Source organism: Balaenoptera acutorostrata, chromosome 3 (genome assembly GCF_949987535.1).
Source record: "Balaenoptera acutorostrata chromosome 3, mBalAcu1.1, whole genome shotgun sequence".
In the NCBI taxonomy this organism is placed as follows: domain Eukaryota; kingdom Metazoa; phylum Chordata; class Mammalia; order Artiodactyla; family Balaenopteridae; genus Balaenoptera; species Balaenoptera acutorostrata.
In genome coordinates, this window is record NC_080066.1 from 153,342,672 (window position 1) to 153,363,815 (window position 21,144).

Genomic DNA, 21,144 nt, shown 5'->3' on the forward strand with positions numbered 1-21,144 from the left:
AGAAAAAAAAATAACATTTGTGTAGTGAGAAACATTTCACAGAGCACTTTAGGACATGTCTTTTTATCCTTACAACCTCATTTTACAGATGCAGAGACACCTGCAAGTTCCCAGGGTCATGATACCTGGGAACAGTGGAGTGGAGATTCTTCTGGTTCCAAACTGTTGTGTTCCTTTTACAATATTTTATAGTTAATGTTAAACCTCTGGTAATTCTGGAAAAGGAAATAAATGATCAAAAATGGTAATGGTACCTATTTGAGGGGTTTCTCCTTATGCTCTTTTTATATGACTACAGCTGTACTGACTGCCATGTAAGATAAACCCAGGAAACCCAGGCCAGTCGCTCCTCACTTTGTGGGACCTTAATTCCGAAACAGCTCCTGGGGATAGCTGGAAGATTTGAATATCTCTGGGATGTCACTGTCCAGTTTCGAAATAATTTTGTAAATGGGTTTCTTCCAGGAAGGATCTGAGTCTTTGCCTGCGGAGACAGCCCTGAAGAACTCCTGTAATGTCAAGCTGGCGATTTCCAAGAAGCAATCTGGGACCTGCACTCCCAAAGAGACCCACAAGGAAGAAAAGCCGTGAGGCTGTGAAGCACTGGCACCGTACAGACCTCACTGCCTGACGCTGCCTGTTCCTAGGGTTGTGGCCTGATCAGAGCATCCCTGCTCTACTGGCCCCTGACTTCTGTGGAATCCCTCATCAAATACATACCTTAAAATGATGGTACTGATGAGACAGCCCTGGGAGAAAGCGTATTAGGGACACTCCCTTTGTAGGAGTAGCTGATTCCACTAATGAGTGACGTTTTTAGTAAGTGGGAAACTCTGACTCTGATTGACATTAAATCTGTGGTTCGGAAGAGGTTTTTAGTATTCTTTTCCTTAGTGCCTCGTGTGGAAAGAACTGCCCCCAAGCTTACGACTGTCGTACCTCATTCTGCCATCTTTTGGGACTGGGTTCGAAGGACTTGGAATCATTCCTGCTCCCAAAGCCAACCAGGAGGCTTGCGGGGGTGGGGTGGGGGGCCTCAAGAATATGTTCCAGGACCTCACCCAGACTGTCACCATTAATGATGGGACATCCTACAGGGCCTCCAGATCCAGCCTGGCCTGGGGCTTGCCACCACTGCATGCCAGATGACACCCGCACGTGGCAAGACGTGGCAGCACTGCCTCCCATCCACCTGCCTTGACCCCCACGAGCCTCACAAAGGAGGCATGGTCCATTTTCCCCGCAGGTAGGCTTAGGTTTCCACACGTATTCTGATGGAGCATCTAGCCCGCGGATGGCAGCAGTTCTTCCCTTTTTTGGAGGTGTCAATACACTGCTCTTTGTGATCACAGTCAAGTGAGAAATGCGAGAAGAGGGAGGTGTAGTCAGTGACCAGACACACCCAGCACCTGCAGAACAAGAGGCCAGCCTAACAGAGCTGTCAGCCACACACAAGGAAGATAACGCGTTCTCACCAGCGACCCTTAGGCCACTTGCTCACCCTTTACTGATGCTTTACCTCTAAGGTGCCACCAGCGTGCCTTCACAGAGATCCCCAAGGGACTGAGAAGCTTGAGTATTGTTTATTATTTCCAGAGAGGATTTGAGGTGACTTGCCATGGAAGACCCACAGATAAAACTGTTCAAGGGGGAATAAAGATAAGAACCGAATAATGGAAAGAACAGAGACTGTAAAGAAAACCTAGGCCAAGACTAGGTGCTGCAACTAAGCCCTGCATTCAGTCCTGGGCCTCCTGGTGCTAAGGTGAGAAGGTCGACAGGCTGTGTAACTCGGTCATTGCAGAGTATTGTCTAAAATGGCATAACAGCTGACCTCTGGCCAAGTTGATGAATAAAGACTGGCTGTACATTCAGTTTGCAGCATCCGTCAGTTGCCTAAGAGAAGATGTGCAGGCTGTAATCTTTGTGGATGGTACAGAGATTGGCCCCAGGCTGCCCTGCTCTCAGTCATGTAAGGATAGACACGGAAGGGGATCTTTTATAAAACTCCATTCACAAAGGGAAGGCACTCATCAGACCTCCTGGGACCCAAACACATGATCTTACCTCAAAGTCGTTTCCCTTATTATAGTGCATATTGAGAGCTCGAAAAAGCTGCGAGTTGCGGAGAACCACCAGCATTTTGGGATTTGTGACACCATCTGAAATTGCTTGCCGGGCAAATTTCTCCATTTGGATATAATAAAACTCACGAAAGTTGCTGAACCACTTGATCATCTGGGAGGTGATGCAGCGGTTGAACTGTACAAACAACAGGGTCCATGAAGTCAGACGTTTGCCATGAGGTGCTTGGAGTCAGAACTGTCAGCTTCCAGTTCAACACAGGGGTTAACAAGAATGGCTTCGACCAACACTAAAAAGGGCTTTCTTTAAAAAAGAAGCCACAGCTATTTTCTAAGCCTATACAGTTATACACGGAAAAATCTGAATTAGCCATGATGCCCATTAGAAAATAATTGTATTTTATAGCCTAGATTTATAAAGGTTTTTCACTCTTGAAGTGTGACTTTGGGAGGGTCCAGGGTCAAGACTAGTGTGGTCCCAGCTTCTGCTGCACCCAGGTAGATTGCATGGCAGCCCCAGAGCCCTCTGCCAGGTAAAGAGCCAAGGAAAGGGGTAAAGGTGTAGATCAGAGAGCCATTTACTGGCAACTCAGAGTTGCACAATGAATCAAAATGAGAGCTTGGTGCAGGGATCAACCAAGCAATTGGATATGAGGGAAAGAGCTCAAAAAAAGCAAAGGATACAAAGATACAAAAGATACATAGATACAAAGTATTAACAGCCCCTAACGCAACACCCAGGGTAAAGGAGGCCCTCAGAAACTTTATGGAAACAGGCAAGGCCTGGTTCCAACCATTAGACCTTGGTTTTTCTTATTGTCACATTGATTTGTATGCACCTTCAGTCGGTTTTGAAACACAGCAGTTTGAATGTAAAGTTGACAGGGACAGTGTCCAACTCTTGATACACTCTTTCTTTATCATAGTGTCCCCAGCAAAGACAGAACACTAGGCCAAAGACGCCATTTGCTAGTGGTTCTTTCTAACCCTGCCTCTCTCCCCATGTGTTTCTGGGTATACCTACAGTTCAAAAGCTTAAATTCAGACACCCAACTTTCCTACCCCCAAAGTTACCTCTGATTATTCAGGCAGTTTCTCAGCCCAGACAAAAAATGCCACCAATTCCATCCACAACATGAAGGGGAGCTAAAGTGCACATATGATGACCTAGGACTTGCCTCACATGGGAAAAACCTGCTGCCACTTGGGAGTTTTGCAGAGGCTGAAACTCAGTTAAAGGACTTTACCTGAACATCAGGAAAATAAGCCTTCAGGAGGTTGGAACTAGGATAGCGTGTGAAGAAAAACATTAGTTTGGCCTTCTTCAAGTGACCAGGGTTGAGGCCCTCCTGGATTTATCCCAGGGTCAAGGAAAAGTAATACCAGTTTATCAAATAATTTTGTCAAATTATCCAAATAGTAAATTGCCCTGTTCCTTATGGTTTCTATTTTATTTTTTTTTTCTGGTTGAATGATGTATTTGCTCTGTTTTTCTGCCTCTAGCATGTATGATCAGATAAGCTTTTTCTTTCCAGATGCTGAATACCATATATGTACAGTAAAGTTGCAGAATTTAAAAAACATTTTGATGTGTAAAACTTCTATGGCATATGTGATATCAAATACAGTTTGTTGTACTGTGTGTGTGCTTTCACAGTACAATGGGAAGAGATGGCAACTCTCTCCCAGATAAACCATTTCAAAACCTCAAGTAGAGATTTACTTCTCTCTGCCTCAGTTTCCTCATCTGTAAAATGAGAGGAGTCGACTAGATGGTCCCCATTCTGGCTCTCATCATTGCCTTTGCAGTGTTGACGCCAACGAGCATCTAACCAGACTGAGTACCAGATCACAGTTAACTTTGGCTCAAGAAGCTTGAATTGCTGGGCTGCAACTGCTCTCCATTTGCCTGGCAGAATTTTCCCTCATCCTTCCCGTCTCAAATCAGATGCTCCCTCTGCTGTGAAACCTTTTCTTGCCAAATTAGGCCTTCCTTACCCTGGGCTACCAACACTCTTTGTATAAACCTTTTTTTGTAACAATGACATTACTGGAATTTTATTGCATGTTTGTCTCCCCATTTAGACTGTTAGCTCCTTGAGAGCAAAGACCTTATCCTTTCATCTTTGTATTCCACCTGCCTAGCCCGGTGCTAGGAACATAGTAGGTGCTCAATAAATGTTTGTTGGATGAAGGAATGAGTGAGTGATTAAATGGTCAACTTTAATCCATACACAAATATGGCAATTCTATTCCAACTCATTCCTCACTCTGGGAACAGATTCCTTCCCCTTTAATAAGAGTAAGGGGCTGTGGTGTGAAACCTAGCACCAGGGTGGGAGGGAAATAAAAGATTCTTACACAAGAACACTTAGCATTCCCAGGAACAATCCTAGGGCTGAGTGACAAGCATACAGAGTTACCCTGGAGCTCAGGCCTGAGAGCTGTAGCCTTAGGACAATAAAGACTTCTCAGTAGGATATGTCAGTTTACCCGAAGGAAACCAAGCAACTGATTATAATTATAGCTGGCCAGGCACCCAAACTGCTGTCCAGGAGGCCCCTGCCCCCTGCCTCATTGGCCCTACTTCTTACCCTTCATAAATGCTGTGGACAGAATCCTGGATTGAGTCCAAAGACCCAGTTTCAGATACAGATTTTGCCACCAAGACCCTGTGTGACCTTGGGCAAGCCACTTACGTTCTCTGGACCTCATTTCTAAACTGTGGAGTGTAGTGGTTGAAGCTTGTGCTTGGCAGTCAGATGCTGGGTTTGATCCTGTCTCTGCATGTGTCTGTCTTTGACTTTGGGCAAGTTATTTTGCTTCTCTGTCCCTGCCTCCCTGATACTGATCTAGAGTGGATGCTTGAGGAAGGTAAGATAACACAGGCCCACAATCTGTTATCTGAAACGCTGGGCCAAATGGAGGCCAGACTTCAGAATCCCTGTTATTTTATAAAGGTAGTATGGTGTAGGTGTTAGTTAACATGTGCGTGTGTTAGTTAACTAACGATGTGTTAGTTAACATCCGCAGCAGCGTCTGTGGCAGGAGTCTAATCCGTTTAATATTCCCACAGCAAAATCAATGACTAATTATGCTAAGTGAGATAGTCTATAAATAGCCTCCTATCAGTGCAGGTCAGGTTTTGCAACCAAGTGAGTTCCCATCAACCTTAGGGGAAAGAAATCAGAGATTTTCAAAGCGTTTCGTGTCTCACGATTGTGGCTAAGTGGTGGTGAGCAGGGGAGCTGCCAGTCGCAGTGCCCACCGCAGAGAAGGTGTGCAGTAAATCGTCATTGTCTCATCATCATACCTGCTCTGCCTGTGTCACAGGGGTGTCATGCGAATGTGAAGGTCCTTGAGAGCAAGAACCTTGTCCTTTCATCTTTGTATTCCACGTGCCACGTGAAGAACTTGCTCTTAGGTGGCTTTCATGGCCCAGAGGAATAAATCTCTAATGCTGGAATGAGGGAATAATTGGGGCCAGGATGCTGCCTGGGGGCCCCCAATCATTCCAAAGGTAGCCAAGTACCTGACCCTGGCAGCCGGGCTCCGTGGGTGGCCCCCGAAACCTCCTGAAGCTCTTGGAGCCCAATCCTCGTTTCACAAGGCAGGGCCAGGCACACCCCTGTGTGTGTATTTCTCAGGGCCAGGTGCCTGAGAGATAGCGGCACACCCCTCACAGGGGAAGGACAGCAGAGAATCTTTGGGGACTGAGTTCTTGAGGTTCTTCCACCACCTGACTTTGATAGAGAGTCTTAACCAGTAGCCTCTTATCAAAGGCCCGACAGATAGCTTTCCTCACAGAGGGCTAGCACCTGATGAGAAATTCTGTCTGTGTTGATATCTCTGTGCCTACTGGTGGCTGGTGAGGTGCCCTCAGCGTTGGCTTTGTAGCTGCTCACTGCCTGCCAGGAAAGCAACCCGCGGTGCCAGAGCTCCGGGAGTGTTTCCAACACCTGTGACCAGCAGGGGGTGCTCATAGCATTTAGGACACAAGAGCGGGCCTGGTGTGGTAGTGAGCTGGTTCCACCCCATCCTGCGCCCTCACCACAGCTTGCCAGGTAGAGGGCACGACTGTTCACACCTGCTTGTGCAACTCCACAGACACAAGGAGATTCGATTTAAGGCTGTCCCTGAGAAGCAGCAGCGTGAGCTTGGCTCCCTAAAAAAGCAACATCCAAAATATGTTCTCAGGAACTTGAGTCCTACAGATGCCTGTTGGAAAAGGGTCCTTTGGTCATATGAGTTTGGGGCTGCATACATTCTCCTCTTAGAGCTTTTCATTGGACTTAAGCATGGCTCTGAGAAGTCCCGCAGTGATGGAACTAACCCAGTGTTTACCCAAGCTACTTTTTCTCCTGCTTCAACAACTGTTAACATCCTGAGGGAGGGTTACTCTGAAGAAAAAACTGTTTAAGAGCGGGGTCTGCCTAAGGGTTGCAAAGATGATGCAATAAGATTCAGACCGTTGGGACTTCCCTGGTGGTGCAGTGGTTGAGAATCCGCCTGCCAATGCAGGGGACACGGGTTCGATCCCTGGTCTGGGAAGATCCCACATGCCGCGGAGCAACTAAGCCCGTGCGCCACAACTACTGAGCCTGCGCTCTAGAACCTGCGAGCCACAACTACTGAGCCCGCGTGCCACAACTACTGAAGCCCACGCGCCTAGAGCCCGTGCTCCACAATAAGAGAAGCCACTGCACTGAGAAGCCTGTGCACTGCAACCAAGAGTAGGTCCCGCTCGCCGCAACTAGAGAAAGCCCGCGGGCAGCAACGAAGACCCAACACAGCCAAAAATACATAAATAAATAAAAATTTTTAAAAAATGATTCGGACCCTCTCAGACCAGCCTGGGCCCTGCAGCCTTCCCCATGGGGGCCTCCTCTTCCTCCACATGTGCGCAGCCCTAGGCTCTCTCCTCAGCTGCAACTTAGAAGCTAGTCCTTAAACTGAAATCTTACCCCTTTCAGCTTACCCCTCAGATCTAGTCCCTGCAGAAAACTTCCCCTTTCCCATCTGCTCCAGAAGTTTCTGGTCCCTCGTCTCTTCCCCGTGAATTAGCTGCTCAGAGCAGGCCTTTTGCCTGTAGAACCAAGAGGTTCCAGGAGCCATGCCTCAGGTGAGGCCATTCCTTTGACCCGCTCTGCCAAGGTATATGGGCAGCTGACAACCAAATGATGGGGTTCTTCCTTCCACAGGGTATTTTGGGAGCCAGTTTGGGTTTAAAAACAGACAAAACCCTTTCAGACCCAAAGGACTAAGTCAGTAGTGGTAGAATCTGATGTGTCACAGAAGACGGTGATGGACCCCTCCAAGCATCCTTAAATCCCAGGATGTGGTCACCACTTTCTCAGCAACCTAACAAATACAAGCCACAGGGGAGGGAGGCCCAGAAGCAACGTTAAGAAGACCACTGGGAAAGAAGAGAGCTGTTCCCTATGCTGGGTAGTTATTTGTCTCCCCCTCCCCTCATCGTCCAGACTTCCTGTCTCTCTGGGCTGTGACAACGAGAACTTCGATTACTAGTAAAGGATATGTAAAGGGCTGAAGAGAAAGGAAGTGCGTCCGTGACAGCCTGCAGGCCACCTTGCTCCATTTTCACTGAGGGAACGAGGGGCAGTCTTTCCAAGCAGGTGGACGTGAAGAGCCAGGGGCACTGTTGCTGGCTCAAAGCCAGTGGTCGCAGTTTGGCAGCTCCCCAAGGTCGCAGGGCCGCCTCTGAGGAGGGGTGACTCTGGGGAGATGAGTCCTGCGGAAGATTGCCCCTCCAGTGGCCACTGGGTCCATGGCCCAGTAGCTGGCTGAGAATCTGATCTTCCTGGATGTGGGCAGGCACAGTCAGGGGACAGTTTGCTGGGGGACCCTGATAGGGTTTAGGGATCATTCTCGGAGAGACAGGGTACCTGGGAGAATCTAGAGGCTTGGCCAGAGATAAGTTTCCCAGTGGAGCCCCTGTCTGCGGCTCGGCCCTCCTGGGCAAGGCAGCCAGAGGAAGTGGATCTTTACAGGCACCTCCCTCAGGAGGCGAGGGCTCGCTTCTACCGTCTGGCACCAGCCCCGAGAAGCTTCTGCCCAGGTGAGTCAGGTGGCCTGATGGATCCAATAGCACCTTCTGTAATACTGAGTCCACAGCCTGGGATATGGCCCCCGTCAGTTCTTTCTTCAGAATCTCCAGCAAAGCCCGTGCTCCAGAAGGAAGGAACCTGGGTTCCTCAGACTGGTGTTTGACCTCAGACACTCTATGTTTCTCCACCCTGGAGGGGTCCCCGCTGGAACCGTGGTGGGCACTGTCCACAGCCCAGGCCCTAGACCCAGAGCCGTTCCTCTGCTTCACACTCAGAGGGCCCTTCCCTGTCTCTGAGCCTCCCGGGCCCTGAGCTGCGGCCTTGGGCTCGGCAGCCTGAAGGATGTGCTCCTGCAGGTGTTTTAGCTGTTGCTTCAGCAGGTGAAGCTGTTCTCTCACCCGAGGGCCCCCCTTCCTGCTTCCCCGGTCCCCGGCAGGGCCTGGCTTCGGGGGGCCTTGCTGCACGGGAAGGTTCTGCTTCCTCTTCCGCTCTGGGCAGCACGGGCTGTCCCTGGCTGGGGCATTGCCTGGCACCGGAGGGTTAGGGGAGAGGCACATGCCTCGGACGATGGTCTCTACTCTGGCCCTCTTTGCCTGGATGTGCTCATCCCAAAACCAGTCAGGGTCAGCAAGGCTGGAGCTGGGGACCTGGCTCCAGGGAAATGGGGAGTCTCTGCCCTGTTCTCTGGGGGACGGGCTTCTTCCACCTTTGGTACAAGGTTCTGCCAGGTATGAGCAGGCCTGGGATGGTTGAGAAAGCAAGGTGAGGTTTGGATCCATCCCTTGGCTCCACAGAGGCTGTTAGTCAGGGTTCCGTGAGAGAACTCCTCCTCCTCAGGTCCTCACCTACAGTGAACTGGGGGCTTCTCTTCACTAAGAGGAAGGATTCAGACTCTGCGATGCCGGGGCTTACCCACCTCCTGGTCAGACTCTGAAATTAGAGACAGGAGAAAACAGTACATGTGACTTTGAGCGGTGGTTTTCAAACTTGTACGTGCAAACAAATCACCTTGGAATCTTGTTAAAATGCAGATTCTGAGTCTGCAGGTCTGGAGTGGGGCAGAGATTCTGCATCCCTAACCAGCTCCCAGGTGATGCCATTGGTCCAGACCACACTTTGAGGAGATTCTGAAGAGCAATCCTCCAAGGAGATGGTTCTTCTCCTGCCAGGGCATAACAATAAAATAATCTGTAATACTAATGATAATGGCAGCTAACTGCATAAATGGCATTGGGCCAAGAACTTTACATCCATTACCTAATTTATTTCTCATAACAGCTCCGTGGGAATGTTGTCAGTCCTATTTTACAGATAAGGAAACAGGCTCAGAGGAGTTAAGAAGTTACCTCCCCAAGGTCATACAGCTAGTAAGTGTCAGGCTGGAGTCAGAACAATATTTGTCTTGATTCAGAGTGACTATCTGCAACAGAATCACCCTGGGTGCTTGTTAAAACAAGCAAATTGAGTAGGCCCGCCAGTCCTAATTAATCAGAATCTCTCGATGCTGGGGCAGGGCACCTGCCTTTGAAACAAGCAAACTAAATTTTGAGAACCCGCTGTTTGACCACTATGCTATCTTGCTCCTGGAAGTGTCAGATTATGCATTTCTCTTTCAACGTTTCACAGCTACTTTTTAAGCATCTACTATACATCAGGCCTTCTGGGCACTTGGAGAGTCGGTGGTGAACAAGACAGCAGAGTCTTGCTCTCACAGAGCTGGGCGTGTAACAGGGGAAGAGAGAATAAATAAGTACATTTTCAGATCGTGCTAACTGCTATGAAGAAAAAGCACAATAAGGGACTGGAAATTGGGATGAAGGTATGGGGAGAAGGAGGGAGCTATGTTAGAAAAGACTGAGTAAAGCTGTTTTATTCCCATGAATATCAAAGTACACTGCACTTGAACCAGGAGGCTTCCGGTAGCAGGTATAAGGCACTTTGAGTTTACGAAACATTCCTTTATGTAACGTCATTGCATCTCACACCAACCTTGAGAGTCAGTGTAATTCTCCCATTTTATAGATGAGGAAACTGAGGCTCAGTGAGGCTGAGTGGCTCTCAGTTACAAGATTCCAAGTCTTCTGATGCAGCCACACTTCAGCTCCCTCCCTGAAGATGAAAAGACCTGCATAAGAGACTGACTTCTCTGCCTGTTAAAAAGTTTCATCCTTTCCTAGAAAAGGTAAGTGAATTTCTTTTTTCTCTACAAATTTTCACTCTCGATTGCTGCTCTAGTCCAAATGATGGTGGGAGAGAGCTTGCTTTCTTCTTCCCACTTTCATCCTGAAGCTTACCTGGAGTTCTCTGCTCCAGGAAATCTCAGCTCTTCCGCATCCAGTGGGTTCTAGTCAGTAGAGTTGACCACAGCCTCCACCTGGAGCCGGCAGGTGACTGGCAGCCGCACAACACAAGCTCTCTACGAGCAACGTCATGCCAAGTGCCAGGGCGGAGGGTGGGAGCTGGTGGCATCTGCCGTGCCGTCATGGGCGAAATGCCACTGAAAGAAGGCTAGGTTCTCAGGTCAGAGTAATTAGAAGATTCTGGCTTTGAGTAAGTAATACATTTGTAAATTACTAAAAAAAAAAATAAGTGACTCGCCAAATTAATATAAATTAAAGAATTTGTTATCGCCAAGTTTTACCAACAGTTTGGATGGTTTACCACCTCTTGGAGAGAGAAACATTTAACTTCCTGGGGTCATTTGGCAATGAATATATATTATTTGTATCATACGAAAAAATTATTTTAAAATCATATCATCTAATAAGCATAACTGGATCATTGAGCATGCCTTAGCTGCTTTCTAACTAATAATGATCACTACACTGGAAGAATTGATATGTTAACCAAGAGGAACTATACAACAATAGTATAAACCATGTATATTTTCAGTTAAGTAGCTTCCCAAAAGAAGAGGGGTTTGGTTATAGTTATTCTAACTACTTAGTGAATATTTCCTAAACTCAACATTTTCAAACCCAAACTCTATAGCTGCCCCTCTGCCTTACCTCTCTGCTACCTATCTTATTGTTCAAGCCAGAAGGTGGAGAGTCTCTTTGACCCCTGCCCACCTCCTTATCCTCAACATTGATTTGGTCACCATGGCTGGTAAATTTTTGGGCAAAAATGGCTCTGAACTACATTCTGCCATGCTTTTCCCATTGTGTTTTCCTGATTCCACGTCTCATAACTTTTCACCTGGACAATTCCAATACCTCATGACTGGTCCCCATCCTCTAGCCTCTCCTTACTCTGGTCCTTCTACATTCATTCATTTATTCATTCAACAAGCATGGATTGAGTGCTGACAACAGACGAAATCCTCTGCCCATGTGAAGCTAACATCCATGCAAAGGGAGACAGATGTAAAAACATAGTAAGTAATGGAAGGCCGTTATATAGGGCCTTGTTGGTCATTTGTGAAAATGTTGGCCTTTACTCTGAGACAAACGAAGACCCATTGGAAGGTTATGAGCAATGTGACCTGACTTAGTTTTAAAAGGCTCATTCTTTACTGGGTGGGGAATAAACTAGGGGGCGCGGAGCAAGGGTTGAAACAGGGAGACTACTTAGGAGGCTCTTGAGATAATCTAGATGATAATAATCCAGATGAGATGGCTTGGACCAGGGTGGCAGTAATGGAAGTGGGAACTTGTGTCAGATCTTGGATATATGTTGAAGTTGGAGCCAATGGGATTTACTAGCCAATTAGATGTGAAGCCCAAGAGAAAAAGAAGTATTACTGATGATGACTCTGAAGTGTCTGGCCTGGAAGGATGGAGTTGCATGAACTGAGCTGGGGAGGGCTGCAGAAGGAGCGGGCTTGGGGAGGAATATCAGGAGCCCAGTTTTGGACATGATAAATTTGAGGTAATTATTAGACATCTAAATGAGGGTGTTGAGAAAGCAGTCGGATAACTAAGCCTCAGGTTCAGTGGGGAGATCTGGGCTAGAAATATAAAATTGAGAGTTGCTGGTGTGTAGATGGGTGAACTCATCAAGGAGTCAATGTAGATATAGAGGGGGCTGAGGTCTGAGTCCTAGGACTTAACAGCATGAAGAGGCTGGGGCAAGAGGGGACCCAAACAGGAAACACAAGGACCAATCCGTCCTAGGAAGAAAGCTAGTCTAGTCTAGGTGTGTGTGAGGTCCTGGGAGCCAAGTGAAGAAAGTGTTTCTAGGAGTGGGGAGAGGTCAAGTCACATAAGGATTGTGAATTGACCGTTCAAGTTAGTAATTCCAGATGTTAATCAGAGTCATTTGGGATCTTGATCAGAGCAGTTTTGGTGGAGTGGAGGGGGGGAAAGCCTGGTTGGATTGAATTTTAGGGAGAGGACAAGAAGAGGAATTGGTGACATTAACTATGACAACTTTTTCAAGGTGTTTTGTAAAGAAGAGAGAAATGGGACAATAGCTGGAAGAAGTGGGGTCAAGAGAGGGTTTCTCAAAGGAACCCTCCCACACTGTTGGTGGGAATGCAAACCAGTGCAGCCAATGTGGAGAACAGTATGGAGGTTCCTAAAAAACTAAAAATAGAGCTACCGTATGATCCAGGAATCCCACTCCTGCACATATGTCAGGAGAAAACTCTAATTCAAAAAGATACATGTTGGGAATTCCCTGGCAGTCCAGTGGTTAGGGCTCCGTGTTTCCACTGCAGGGGGCATGGGTTCGATCCCTGGTCAGGGAAGTAAGATCCCGCATGCCAGGTGGAAAAAAATTTAAAAATAGATACAGGCACCCCAGTGTTCATAGCAGTACTATTTACAATAGCTAAGACGTGGAAGCAACCTGAATGTCCATCAACAGATGAATGGATAAAGAAGACGTGGTTTATATATAGACAGTGGAATACTAATCAGCCATAAAAAAGAACGAAATGATGCCATTTTCAGCAACATGGATGGACCTAGAGATTATCATACTAAGTGAAGTAAGTCAGACAAAGACGAATATCTTACGATATCACTTATATGTGGAATCTAAAAAAAGTGATACAAATGAACTTATTTACAAAACAGAAATAGACCCACAGACATAGAAAACAAATTTATGATTACCAAAGGGGAGATGGGGGGAGAGGGATAAATTAGGAGTTTGGGATTAACATATACACACTACTATACATGAAACAGATAAACAACAAGGACCTACTGTATAGCACAGGGAACTATATTCAATATCTTATAATGGAAAAGAACCTGAAAAAGAGTATATATGTATAACTGTACACCCGAAACTAATACAACATTGTAAATTAACTATACTTCAATAAAAAATAAATTAAAAAAAAAGAGAGAGGATTTCTCAAGACAGGAGGAATATCAGGATATTTGCAGGCTGTTAGCAATGATGTTGTAGAAAGATAGTATTTGTTAATATAGGCAAGGGGGGAGAATTTCTGGAGCCTTGTCCTTGGGTAGGAAGGAGGGGGTGCGATGTGGTGCACACGAGGAGGGCTGACTTTAGAGAGGAGAACTCTCAGTTCATCGGTGGTGGCAGTAGAAAGGCAGGTACGTGGGCGGGTGCTGGCATGGGGGTAGATGCGGTGATGGGAGCTGGGGGAAGTCCCTTTTGATTGTTTCAGTTTTCTCAGCAACATTGTCATTGGCATGAATTTTCTGAACTGTAGGTCTGCTTATGCCCATCCATGGAATCAAAGCCTTTGCTAACTTCCTATCAACTATAAGGTTCAGATGTATCAGCTCCTCATAACATGGTCTTATTCTAACTCCTCTGGAGCCACTACCCTCAACAGTTACCTGCATTGAGTGGTTAAGAATCTGCCTGCCAATGCAGGGGACGCGGGTTTGATCTCTGGTCCAGGAAGAACCCACATGCCGCGGAGCAACTAAGCCCGTGTGCCACAACTACTGAGCCCGCATGCCACAACTACTGAAGCCCAAGTGCCTAGAGCCTGTGCTTCTCAACAAGAGAAGCCACCTCAATGAGAAGCTCACGTGCCGCAACGAAGAGTGGCCCCCGCTCGCCACAACTAGAGAAAGCCGGCGCGCAGCAACGAAGACCCAATGCAGCCATAAATAAATAAACAATAATAATTTGTAAAAAAGAAAACAAAAAACAGTTACCTGCATTGCACTGTCCTGGGCTGTGTTTCCTGAGCTCACCAAACCCCTTCATGCCTCTGGGTCTTTGCACCTACTGTTCCCTCCGCCTGGAAGGCCCTTCTCCTGCTTTTCCACCTGAGAAACCTCTACTCCTCTTTCAGAATCCAACTGAAATGTCAGCTCCTTTCTGAAGCTATCAGTGCATCTCCCCTTCAGACTCTGAGCTCCCGCCTTGTGTCCCCAAGTAGTGCCTGACCGCGAATTGTCACCAAACAGATTTGTGGTGACTCAGTTAAATAAATTATTCTCTCAGCACTTCAGACTGACTTTTGTCTCCTCATTAGAGGTACATTATTTCAGATCTCTCTAGCACCCAGCACAGAGCCTTGTGCATGAAACAAAATCAACACAGACAGACTGAGAGACAGACAGACAGATAGAAGAGCATAGAACCACCAACTGCCACATCTCCCTTGTGGGTTATTGAAGGTACTGTTTCTAGTGTTCCATGTAGTCTCTGTGCCCCGGAAGGCACAACTGCTAGAGTAAAAGACAGGACTCAGTGTGTTCAATGAAGCAAAAATCAGCAAGAATGCCTTAAGGTCAGAAACTGGAAGTCCAGCCAGATTCTGCTGTGGTTGGGTGCCCAGAGACGTTTACGCCCGTCTCTGTAGGACAATCATGGAAACTCTGCATCTGGGCAGCTGAGAAACAGGAAACCTCTGTGCTGGGGCCAGCCTGCTGCCCAGAGCCCTTGATCTGGGTGTGGCCTGAAGCAACAATGCTTTCCGTCTGAAAATTAACTAACAGCACTCTCACATTCACTGATCGAAGTAGCCATTGTCACAACCCTTTAAAAATAGGTTTACTGCCTTTCTTAGATTATTGAAGTAATACAGAATCATTTTACTCCCCAAATATAGAAATGTATTAATAGGAGAAGAAAGACACTTATAATGTTTCCTCCTAGAAAAAAAATCACAGCTGATATTTTGGTGTTCATCATTTTTTCCAACGTTTTTCTCTGTGTACAGATAAATTTCCATAATTACTTTCATTAAAAAGCCAACAATGGAATCATAAATGCATAGTTCTATACCTTCCAATTTTTTTCCCTCTTTCGTGTCAATGAATATTCATCTACAGCAAAACTGTGAAAGCCAATTAGTCCACTGTATGGATGTACCATAACTTATTTAATAAATTCCCTTTCTAGGGACAGTTAGATTCATTCTTATGTTTTCACTATTATAGCCGTAGCATGGACCTTCGAGTCTGACTGCCCAGATTTTTTTCTTTTTAAAGAATTATTTATTTATTTATTTATTTATTTTTAGCTGTGTTGTGTCTTCGTTTCTGTGCGAGGGCTTTCTGTAGTTGTGGCGAGTGGGGGCCACTCTTCATCGCGGTGCGCGGGCCTCTCACTATCGTGGCCTCTTTTATTGCAGAGCACAGGCTCCAAACGCGCAGGCTCAGTAGTTGTGGCTCACGGGCCCAGTTGCTCCACGGCATGTGGGATCTTCCCAGACCAGGGCTCGAACCCGTGTCCCCTGCATTAGCAGGCAGATTCTCAACCACTGCGCCACCAGGGAAGTCCCTAGATTTTTTTTTTAATTAATTAATTAATTAATTAACTTTTGGCTGCATTGGGTCTTTGTTGCTGCCCGCGAGCTTTTCTCTAGTTTGTTGTGCAGGGGCTACTCTTCATTGTGGTGTGTGAGCTTCTCATTGCAGTGTCTTCTCTTGTCGCAGAGCACGGGCTCTAGGCACGTGGGCTCAGTAGTTGTAGCTTGCGGGCTCTAGAGCGCAGGCTCAGTAGTTGTGGCGCATGGGCTTAGTTGCTCCGCAGCATGTGGGATCTTCCTGGACTAGGGCTTGAACCCAGGTCCCCTGCATTGGCAGGTGTATTCTTAACCACTGTGCCACGAGGGAAGCCCCTGACTGCCTAGATTTGAATCCCTAGAGCCCCTTACTAGCTTTGTGACCGCTCTGTACTGAGCCTTCCCGTCAATAAAATGGGAATAACCATAGTACCTACTGTTATCATAGGGGTGTTGTGAGGATCCAATGAGTTAACATATGTCACATTTTTAGAGCAGCTCCTGGCACATAGTAAATTGCTGATGTGTTAGCTATTGTTATTATGAGTAGTATTGGGTTGAACACTCCTATCTATATCCTTGGCAACTTATCCTACTATTTTCTTATGTTACATTTCTAGAAGTGGAAATTCTGGGTCAAAAACTAGGCGTATGTTAAACTTTCATACTTGTCACCCAGCTGCCCTCCAGTTTACACCCAACTGATTGGGAGTAAAGATGAGGGTCTGAAGGAGAATTTTCAATTTTGACTGTATATTTCTGTATTAATTGAATTTTCATAAGAAAGTACTCATGCATTACTTGTATATACACTTTTATATAGCCAGTTTGATCTCTTACCAACATATCTTTAAAAGAACACATATCCTCTCATCCTCACCAACACTGAGCATGTCAGTCTTTTGTCAGAGTCAGTCTTTTAAATCTTTGCCAATATGATGGGTGAAAATGTTATCTCATCATCTGTATTTCTTGCTCATTTTTCATATATTTTGGGAGAAGTAGTTATGTTGTATATATTGCAAAACTTAAACATGTTTATATCATTTGAGTCAATGACTCTACATCTACGAAGTAAAATCAAGATGCTATTAAAAAATAAAATACATTTTTAAAAATTAAAAAAAGAAAATGAGGGCTTCCCTGGTGGCGCAGTGGTTAAGAATCCGCCTGCCAATGCAGGGGACACGGGTTCGAGCCCTGGTCCGGGAAGATCCCATATGCCACGGAGCAACTAAGCCCATGCGCCACAACTGCTGAGCCTGTGCTCTAGAGCCCGCTAGACACAGCTACTGAAGCCCGCGCGCCTGGAGCCCATGCTCTGCAACGGGAGAAGCCACCGCAATGATAAGCCTGTGCACCGCAGCAAAGAGTAGACCCCGCTAGCTGCAACTAGAAAAAGCCCACGCACAACAACGAAGACCCAATGCAGCCAAAAATAAATTTAAAATTTTTTTAAAATAAAAATAAAAAAAGAAAATGATCTGATACCCACAGATTTATATCAAGAATGATTATCTTAATATAATTTATAAGACTAGAGAGTGGTTAAATAAATTATAAAGTATGATATCATCTATGTGATGCTATATTATGCAGCCATTTAAAAAAATCATGTTTGAGAAGAGTTTGTCAAACATTATTTTATAGTAAGTAGAGGGGAGAGAAAAATCATGTATTAAAAATACAAAGAAGAAAAGGATGAGAAAGAAATACATTAAAATGTTAGCAGTAGTTCTTCATGGGTGATAGAACCATAGGTAATTTTTTTCTCTATTTCTTCTTTTTACTTTTCTGTATTTTCCATATTTTCAGTGGGTATGTTCTCACTCTTGTAATTAAAAAAAAAAAGGCATCCCTTGCCTTGGATAATTTAATAAAACTTGCATTTATAGGGTAGCCTATGCATGTTTGGGGTCAGAAAATATATGGGAAATCTCTGTACTTTCTGCTTAATCTTGCCATGAACCTAAAACTGCTCTAAATAATAAAGTCTATTAAAACAAACAAACAAAACTGGCATTTTTCTCTTATTGACTCTTTCCCAGACATACATTTCTGGGCACCAGACAGGAAGAACCTCACTGAAGAAGAAAATTCAGCTACAAACACAAGCACAGAACACAGGACTTGTAAGTTAACTCCAAAGGTATGTAGGATTTTATAGCTAGAAAGTGTAAAATGAGGGCGAGGTTGAATTTCAAGTAAATAATAGACATAAGAAAGAAGCTGTGTGTCATCTCTTTTCAGCTGAAGTATTTGAAACCATGGCTACGAGCTGAAAAGACAGCTCAACTGCACAGATCACCTCCTGACTTGAGAGCCTTTCTCCCTGCATGTCTGTGCCCTTCCATGGGATCTCCCTTGAGATCTCCCAAAAGCTCTGCCCAAGAGGGCAGAGGGGAAGAGCTGCCCACAGGGCCAGCTGGGGTGAGACTAGCAGCTCACAGGCTGTGTTTCCCCTTCTGTGGTGTGTCCACATTTAGGGAACAGCGAACACTTCTGACAAACTCCAGCAGGGCTACTAAGAACCAATCAATAAAACAAGGTGGGCTTATGAGGAGTCCTTAGATAAGAGGCACCACGTGAAGCCCAAGAGATGCTAGGTCATTCTCATCCCTATGACTGACGCTCAGACCAGATTTATATGAGGTTTATTGTTATTTCCTTGATAATGTTCCTGCAAGGTTTTTGTTGGGAAAATTTAGTGTTTGTCTTTGCAGGATTTTGTTCATTCATTTCCTAGACTCAGTTGGATTCCGATTGGACCAGCCTAGTAGATCACCACTCCAATATAGTTGGAGAAATACGGAGGAAAATGCCTTATCCTGAAACAGCCTCTTCTGTGCAGATGTCATGGGATCTAAGGGCCCACCACGGGTGATTCATAATAGCGATCACTTAATCACACATTTATATACGAATACATTTTTGCCTGATCCATAGTATTTCTGAACAGCCTCCCATCCTCGTACTTAGCAGGCTCAGCAAACTTTAGCTGCCACCTAAGACTTGTTCAAGGTGGCACATATCTCAAGGACATACAGCATTTCCATGCTTTACTAAGGTGTTTTCATATACGACCTCACCTCTGCTTCATTTTCTGAGGGTCCCCTGCATCATCCATCCCCACATGGCTATGGGCGGGAGCGGGGGCACCCATTCATCTCTGGTCCAGCCCTGAGTAGCTCTCCCCGCTGCACTGGCTGATGATGGAAATGGTGAGAGGAGGTCAGACTGACAGCCCAACATGCACAGTCCTGACCATCGACAGACATAGATACAACCAAGTTGGAAGCCCTGGTGGTCTGCGTGACTAGTGCCCATGAATTATAGAATCATCTACTGGTGTTGGATCTGGGTCAGACTCACCAGCTCTTAGGTGATCTCATACAAGTTAACTTTGCCTCTTCCCTCCCTCTGTTTCTTTGTCTGTAAAATGGGGTTGATAACAATGCCATTTACTAGGGGTTCGGGGAGGATCACAGGTGTTAACACATGTCCAGTGCTTGCACTCTCCAGCACTGATAATAGGTGCTCCTTAAATTGCAGCTTCCTTTCCCTGTAGGGCAGGTCTGGAAGGCCCCATAGCCCTGGAACTGTAGCACTGGAATGGGCTTAGGGATCACCTGATACAGTGGGTGGTTTCCAGACTTTTAGATTTCAATCATTAATAAAATGAAAAAAAAATAGGATCAGCTTGAGAGTTGCTGACACTTTATTTGCAGTTAAGGGCACAAAAATAAGTATAAAAAACTGCAACCTACTATCATTTTTATTTCATAAAAAAAGAATCTTAACCACCCTGTTTAAAAAAAAAACAGGAAGGGCATAATATCCAAATAAATTTAGCTTTGTAAAAAAACTCTTTACATTGTCTTTTCTGAAAATCAGTGAAAACATCACAGACCAGTGTTAAGGAATCTCTGATTGTCAAACCATGCTTTTGCTTTATGGATGAGGCAGCTGAAGCCCAGAGAGGTAGAGTGACATGCCCAATGTCACACAGTGGCTGCCATGTCTCACTGTTATCTAGGACAACACCCCTGGACATAAGAGTTCCTTTCATATGGCTGAGACAGGTGCTCTGAGCTGAGAGTTAGTAGGTCTGGGCTCTACTCCCAGCCATTTGCCCTCAAGCCACACTTTATGCCTTATCTGTTTTTCTAAAATGGGGATGATAATCACCCCCTCACTAAGACTGTCTGAGAACCTAATGAAAGATGAGCTTCAAAACTGCTCGGAGATGCATACCAGGGTATTAGAGAGAAAGGTATGAGGAGTGAAAAGTCTCACTGTCTGTGATTTACTTGAAAGTATTTCTGCCAACAAAAATAGATGAAGCAAATATGGCAACATATGAACAATGGTTAAATCTAGGTGATGGATTTATAGATGGGTGTTGTTACTCTAGCCTCTCCACTTTTCTGCATACTTGAAATTTTTTAAAATAAACATTCCATCATCATAAAAAGTGCTCTGGCAAGGTGAATGGAAGGGATGGTGTTACTCACAGAGAAGACGCCCTCAGGGAGGTCCGGTCCTGGGCTCTTCAGCCAGGTGGGGCTCGCCACCCCAGGAGCTGGAGCAGCAAAAGAGCCACAGTCATGAAGTGATTTTGGTTTCTCTGCTTCCTCCCCAGGCAGGCCTGGTGCCTATGGCTGGGTAAGGGAAGCCTCCCACCTCTTCTCAGTGCAAGGCACCATATGACAGACCCAGCCCTGCTGCAGCCACTGGCACTGGGGACAGTGAGGGCTGCCTAGCGCAGCCAACTGGTGTGGGGGGGTTATGAATATGCAGATAGAGGCCAGAGCTGGTTGGCTGCCCCCCTTGCCATCTCCCACTCCCACCCCATCTCAGATGTCCAGAAAAGCCAGCTCAGAGAGGACCTTCTTGAAATGCCATCTCTTCTGTCCTTGCCTAAGGATCCACGGAGCCCCTTGATATTTTGAGGCTGAGTTACCCAGCTTCGCCTATTACACTGGCCTCCAGCAGGGAGCTCCTGACCTCTGCTTCCAGATTCTCCAGAGAGTCAGCTCCAAAGTGAACATCTTTCTCCCTACCCCTCACGCATCCTGAGGATATGGAAACCAGCCCAGCACCAAAAATATGGCATCTCGGCTCTGCAGGAAGGCTATGCGGCTTCTCCCTCCAGCAGAGGTCTGAACACTTTTGGGGAGGCTGTTTGCTGGGCCAAAAGCCGCCTTCTTTGGCAGAGCTGGGGAGAACTCACTGGCCAAATCATTTCCCCCCAACATCACTAGAATTTTAGCAACTTCTCCTCCTTCATTTTGGGAAGTGGAGTGAATGTTGTGAAATACAG

General features: G+C 46.0%; 1 protein-coding gene across 2 annotated transcripts; it reads right to left on the bottom strand.

Moving 5' to 3' along the window:
• Positions 1-346: 346 nt before the first annotated feature.
• On the bottom strand, positions 347-8,931 carry PROX2 (prospero homeobox 2). 2 transcript variants are annotated; one of them, XM_007184465.2, is made up of 5 exons: positions 7,633-8,931; positions 6,172-6,183; positions 3,332-3,433; positions 2,068-2,262; positions 347-551 (listed from the first exon to the last, which is right to left on the bottom strand). In XM_007184465.2, exons 1-5 carry the CDS (start codon positions 8,929-8,931, stop codon positions 366-368), a joined length of 1,794 nt encoding a protein of 597 aa, XP_007184527.2. In that variant the 3' UTR covers positions 347-365. The 2 variants fall into 2 exon arrangements, with proteins under 2 accessions (XP_007184527.2, XP_007184528.2); XM_007184466.2 differs by lacking the exons at positions 3,332-3,433; positions 6,172-6,183 and having other exon boundaries at positions 8,197-8,931.
• Between the last annotated feature and the right edge of the window lie 12,213 nt (positions 8,932-21,144).